At 35.0% G+C, this 7,058-nt stretch overlaps 1 protein-coding gene across 3 annotated transcripts in view; it reads right to left on the bottom strand.

Annotated features, from left to right (window-relative positions):
• Positions 1-4,407: 4,407 nt before the first annotated feature.
• The window catches only part of LOC136882406 (glutamine--fructose-6-phosphate aminotransferase [isomerizing] 2), a 211,509-nt gene continuing 208,858 nt past the window's right edge, over positions 4,408-7,058 (bottom strand). For all 3 annotated transcript variants that reach the window (XM_067155038.2, XM_067155039.2, XM_067155040.2), the window contains one exon: positions 4,408-5,171. In XM_067155038.2, coding sequence (XP_067011139.1) covers positions 5,061-5,171 — 111 coding nt within the window. In that variant the 3' untranslated portion in view covers positions 4,408-5,060. The remainder of the gene's footprint in view (positions 5,172-7,058) is intronic.

The following is a 7,058-nucleotide window of genomic DNA, read 5'->3' as shown; positions in this document are numbered from 1 at the left end:
AGAATGCTAATTATCTCCCTCAGATTCTCCAACGCCTCCCTTATACCCCTCAATGCCTCGCCACACCCACAGTTTTTACACTTGCACTCTTTAGCCATTCTTTACGGACAAAATGAAAATAAAAGGAAAAGTAAAATAACTTGCTTTGTGCAAAAAAAAAAAAAAAATGAACAAAAAGAAATATTGTCTAGGATAGTACTCAAAGATCACACAACAATTAGGTAATTAATATACTACTATAATACTACTTAGGGTGTTGTAGGATAAAAATAGAATACATCTAACAGATAAAAACTACTGTTAATTACTGAATACCGAAAGGAATACGCAAAAATTACACAATTCTATACTGCAGTTAAGCCTCTCCTAATTACAACAGCAGAATTTTAGTAAGAGAGTTTCTACAGACACCTCTATTATACTACACAAAATATTTACAAAAATTTTACAATAATAAAATAAGCACGCTACTGTACAGTACACTACAATAAGAGGAGGACATAGTATAAGGTGAATTGTTTCAATAAGGAGAAGAAACCTGGACTGGTACAAAATGATTGAAGAGGAATGGTGGAAGGAGAGAGGAAGGTTGAGAAGTGCCATAATTGCCCCAACACATCAGGAAGAGGAGGAGGATGAAAATCCAGAGTATTGAGATGAAACCTTCATTGGTGGAAGAATAGAGGAAAGCTGAAGTGTATTGTTGAGTCCTGGATGCTTCTGCAGGATAATGATATGAAGAGGAAAGGTTATATGATATGGAGCAATTCTTTACACAGGATCAAGGGACTTAATAAGATGAACAGAGAAGATTTACAAATTTCAACTGTTGTTTATTGGGTCCAATCCTTTATCTATGGAATGTAATTTAAACGTATTTATATATACAAGTATATTTTTGGTTCCAAGAAAATAAAAAGCCACATAGGAAGAAGAAAGGAAAACAAATTAAATAAAAAATATATGAGCAATTTCTGAATTAAGTACAGTTCTGTAGCATAACTAAGAGAAAGCAGCCAGTAAGGAATACAGTTATGGCAGAGTGAAACATTTAAATAAAGAATTGTATTATAAGGAGTAGATTGTTTAACGTATTTCACTAGTCTAAACCGATACCTTATCCATTTATAAACTGTATACAACCATTTGACGATATATCACTGACAAAACTTGCAGGAAAGACCAAGTGACGACATACTATCAATGGTTGCACACTGGCTAAAAAGACCAACTGGTGATATTTCGTTGATGGAATAAAACGAAGGCTGTAGGCCAAATATTTTAACATGGGGACTAATATGACACTATATTTAATGTCTTGAAGATCTTCTGGGACTGCTAGATTAAGGTTTGATGGAATATAAAAGTCTAAGGCACCAAATAAACACCCAACTAGTTACAGTGCAGCACAGAGTGCTAGGACCAGTTGACAATAAAAATATTTTGTTAATTACTTTCAACACAAACAAACACATTTTGTAATAATATGGAAAATGAAGTATGGCACGTAAATATTACATTTGCCATACATAAATTTTGCTTAGTTTTGAAGCCAGAGATTTTTATTTTCAACATTGTTAATATTAAAATATTAGTCTTATGGTTTAAATGTGATATGAAAGAAGGGTTGTTTTCTCAAGAGTTTGAAAAAAAATTCTTGAAAAAACTAAGTTATAAATTTCTGACAAGAGATTTGAAAAATATGCCTCAAATGCCTGCGTCTTTTTCACTATACCACGTGGTAAAGAGCTGGTCTTCTTAGGCATGCCCTCCTTGAATACACCTTATCCTAAAAGGATTAATAAGGAAGGCAAATGAAGATGGAAGTAGCAGTTTTAAAGGTCTTATAGAGTGGACATGACTAGTCACTCAGGGAATTACTGCCTGAAACTGTGAGTGATAAGAGGAAGCTAGGATACGGAAGTAATGTGGAACCCCAGTTACAGTGAACTATTTGTTGCTATACATACAAAATGTATGCATGTAGTGGCTCAATTTCTTTCAGAATAAGTGAGCTCCTTGGAGGAAGAAGTGTCTATAATGAGGCACGAACTGGAACGGTACTCTGAGCAATTTACATCTGCTTGCAGACATTTACACAAACTTTGCATGGTTATTTCCCCAACCAAACAAATATTTCCCATACGGGAACAATAACTATATTGTTTGAAAATGATCAGATTTAAGGCTATCTATTTTCTATATCATATAGTGTACTGAAGAAAATTACATGCCTCTATCATGGTGAGCAAATGCCGATGTTATTTTCTTCGACCATGAGCAGCACAGTATTTCCAGTCTAGAATCAAGCTGGAATTGTGTGCCATGTGTTTCCATTGTAATATTGCACAAAATCTCTCATGATCACATACCTTCTCAACAGAGGTAACCTCAAGCAAAGGTTGTATCCTTCCTGCACTAACAAAATAAATTTAAAAAATAGAAAATAAAAATGATCAGGCAAAAGAAGTAACAGCAACATACGACTTGCACGTCAATTTCAACTTTCTCTTTCGACCAACTGGTCATACCAATGTAGTTAACTGGTCTCTGCTTACATCAGCACAATCAAAATTCCCTGTACAGGGATGAGAATGCTGAGGTTATTTAGATGATGTGCTCACCAGGGTTCTTCTACAAGCAGGCAAGAACAACATGGAATAAATGGATTTTCTCATCCTTAGTAACCAACTTCGGCCACAGAACCAGCTAGCCTCAGTACAATGGTTGGTAACAAAGATGTTTTAAGTTCATCTCTCACACAGTCTGACATTTTCAATCCTATATCTTACTATCTGAGGGATTTTCCTTTAACACTAGCTGTGTCAGAATGTGAGGCATATAATTCAAGAAAAGCTTTTTTTTTTTGCTACTTCCATCATATTTTCCTTCCATACAAATTTTCACTTGACAGAGATAGGGCCACTCATAAAATGACAAGCGTTTAAAATCTTGTCATTCTTTCTCGAAGACCCAATACATATCTATATTATTACTAACCCCATTATATAACTAGAAATATATACAGATAATATTTGCAATTCTTTATACAACCAATAACTTGCTAGGATTGACAACTAATCCTAATCTTGGCTTGAAAGTCACAAGCAAACTTTCTTCTATGTAGTAACATTCCTAAAATGTCTTACTTATGCTGTTTTAAAACTAGTGTATTAATACAATCCCTTTAAAATCTCTACATAACGTCCTCTATTCCTTAAATATTACGCTACTAGAAAGGTTGTTTTATTCGAGACATGTTCTTCTTGCATCTTGGTCAAATAATTTCAAATGTTTTATCAAGATATTTTGAAACTATCCTTTCCAAAAATTCATCCCTATTATTTAACAATTCTTTATTAAAACTTCTATGCATATCTGTAAAAGATAGATTAAAATAATAATAATCGTATGGCCTCAGCTACCGTGTGCAGACATTTCGATTTGACGCCATCTGGCTGTCTGCTCATCACTTTTGACGTTCCGTTTTACTCTAGGTCCGCTAGATAAAGACAGCTTAAAAACAGGGAAATAAAAGAATCTTAAGTACCGTAAGTATATAGTATATAACAAGAAAGCTGGAAAAAGTACAAAACAATTGACCCAATGGAAATTTACAGGTATTAAATAGCAAATCGCTCATCTCAGTACCAGGTTTGTAAATACAAACAGTCAAAGCCCGGCAATTTGCACTCGGTTCCATTTAATGCAAATTTTATTCAGTTTCCCTGATAGCTCTTAATTTGGTTCATTTATAAAACCCTTTAATGTGAATGTAACATCCCACTTACAGCGCACTTCCCATCTTCCACAATATAAACATTACTGTTTCACAACGCAAGTTCAGGAACATAGTGGAAGAAGATGATGATAAACCAGAACCACACAATTAAGATGCAACATGATGCCCTTTGCTGGGTTCTGCCAGTAGTTTATGAAGTGAATTTCAATGGAATTTGTGTTATGTAGAAAATTTCATGTTTAACAGTACCAGACTAAGAACGCACAATTACTGTGATAATTCCTCTACCTAAAACTTTTTAATTTCTATGAAATTGAGCAACTTTTCAATTAATTTTTTATCTCAATTCAATTATGGTATATCCACACATAATAAATTAAAATCTGTGACACCTATAGATGGATTTCACACCTATGTTGCCATTCAAGCAACATAAAGAAGAACAGAATAGTAAAAAATTAGTTGTGTATCAAGCATGTGTCACACTATCGTTAGTGTAATAATTATCGTATGGTCTTGGTTGCACAAAAGGTCATGAATTGCATCGTAAGTTACAGGTAGTATACTGTTAAAAATGACCGTAATTCTGATAGGATCAAAGCCATAATCTTCGTCACATATTTTCAAACATTTCAGTTTCAGTTGTGTAGAAAATGTGAAATGTGAAATTCCTCCACAAACCAACTGTTGACTACTGTCATACAATTTGAAGAAAGGCAAATCATTTTTCCAATATCTGATTTGACCAACAATCCCAGCCAATGATACCAACAATACTATTCCGCCAGGTCTGAGATTATCTCCTGAAATAATTCAAATGTATTACTAGGAATTTTTAAATAAATTATGTGAGACTGAGTAATCTAATGAACGTCACAAAAACGTACTCGTACAAAATAAAAAGGAGAGTCATATTTTTTGGAAATTTACGGATTAAAAGGTGTCTCAATACAGTAATACTGCTAATTCTACACAACTCGACCTTCACACAGTAGGATTTACCTCTTCACAACAATCTCGATACACAGGAACTGCAGGGTAAACTGAACATTTTAGTGCTGAGAGAGAGGATGTGCCCACGGGAGCACGTTATTGCTTTGCGAATGGCAGTGTGAAAGAACATATAAGAAAACTCAACCCAGCACAGAATTAAATGCAGAAGACTGATCAAGCTAGGATTTTGCCGGCTTTTACTAAAAAAATTACAGTTCTTTTACAAATTCAGTTCCAATCCACGACATACTGGGACAAACGAACTGATGACAACTGTCATTCAATGTGGAGGGGGGCGGGGGTGTCTTCACCATGAAGATACAGTTTACTCAACGGTAACTGATTTGGCCAAGTTCCGCGGGCAGTCAACATTGCAGCCTCTCAGCACGGCTATGTGATAAGACAGCAGCTGCATGGGAATGACAGTCAGGATACCCTGAAAACACATAGCAAATGTAGAATCAATATTTATGTCCAAACATGCAAGTTTAGCAAGATGCTGGTCAATCATGTGAGAAACACAAGATGGATAAATATGTATATTACAGTATTTGCTTACTCTCTGTACCTTCCTCCACCTAGAGGTGTGCACCAAGCCTAAAATGTATCTCAGAACGGTTGCCTACCCACGGTCATAACTCAAACACAGCTTGCCTAACGGAGAAAGCTCAAACAAGGTCGCAAGCCGTGAGTGGGCTCTAACAACAATGGAGACCAATGATACGTGAAATAAGGTAAAAAGGGTCCACCTATTCAATACATAAATATTAATGTCAATGTTGTCCAGTTCCCTCCTCTTGCAATCTGTCCCTCGGGCTTCCTCTAGGTCTCCTTCCCTTCAACTCCATTTCTAACATCTTTCCTAGTATCCTCTCTTCTCCCATTCTTGTAACATGTCCAACCACTACAGCCTACAGCCTTGATTTTTCTATCTTTTCCTGTAGGGGTACCTCATTTACTATTTCCCAAAATCTCTCATTTCTTACTCTGTCCATTCTTGTTAAACCTACTCAACACCTTTGAAATTTCATTTCCACTGCTTGTATTCTACTTTTATCCCTCCCTATCATCCACATTTTTTATCCATGTGTCAAAATTGGCACAAAGTAAGTCTTGTAAATAATTCCTTTACATCTCTGTGATACATTCCTGTTCCATATCAGTCCTCCCACACTCTTAAAGAATCCATTTGCACACCTTCCTCTTTCATTGATTTCCATCCTGTTTCCTTCATTTTCTTCAATTACACTTCACAGGTATTTAAGAGGAGGTTGTAAGGTGCTTTGGGTCAAAAAATCACATTTTAGTTTTTATGTTATTTTGAGAGCCTGAAGTCCAATTTACAATGTACATATGCTTCTTTGCTGAAAATGTTTGCTGAACACCATTTATAGGTCATTTAAATTCGATGTGTCCTGAAAGTCACGCCACTTTTAAGATCTATTCGTGAGATCCGGCATATTTTCAGTTTCTTGGACTAGTTCCTTTCTATTTTAGAGGTTTGTGGTTTGCAGGGTAGTTTTGTGTGTTGGTAAGAATGGAAGACGCCTTGCAACATTCATTTGTTGGCTTGTAAACAACCAAATTCAATATCTTTTCCTCGTGTCTAAAGTTTTATTTTCGTGTGCTAAAACAATGCCAAGATCTCAGAAAATATTCAAGAAGAGGAAAGTAAAATCCGGACCTGGCAGACGACGTACTAGAAATATATGATGCTGTGCTGGCATTCAATGAGGGGAACAATGGTAGGATTAAAGTATTGAAAAAAATGGGTATAGAACCACAAGTGAACACGAGTGGCGCATGCTGTGAAATGGACAATTTCCATATGAAAAAGTCTGATATCAAATTTCAATCAAGTTCTAAAGAAGCTAGGCAGTTAAAAAGAAACCTTAAAAGGGGTGGAGTAGGTGAAGACAACCCAGATGATCCTGAATATGGGCCTGGTGCAGATTAACGTAACACTTATCTTTAACAGCATTTTTCTTCACTTTTGTTTTTTCAAGACAAATGTTCCTTTTTCTCAGGAAGTATTAACAATAGCGCTCTGAATTTTTTTCAGTAATTCGATATGATCAACTAAAGGATTGTATGTTTTCTTGTGATTTATCATAAATAGAAAAAAATAATATTTTATGTTTTTGTAGAGAAATAAGTGGAAAAATTTAACATTTGAAAATAAAAAAAATACTAAAATATTATTTACAAACACACACGTTTCCAAAAACAACAATTTAAAGATAAAATATAGATCTAAATATCTGTGAGGTTTTGTTTCAATACGTCAAATACTTAATGAGAAAAAGGAACAAGAAGTTGACAA

This window comes from Anabrus simplex, chromosome 10 (assembly GCF_040414725.1).
Source record: "Anabrus simplex isolate iqAnaSimp1 chromosome 10, ASM4041472v1, whole genome shotgun sequence".
Taxonomy (NCBI): domain Eukaryota; kingdom Metazoa; phylum Arthropoda; class Insecta; order Orthoptera; family Tettigoniidae; genus Anabrus; species Anabrus simplex.
The sequence above is the reverse complement of the archived record's forward strand: the minus strand, read 5'-3'. Positions and strand labels throughout refer to the sequence as shown.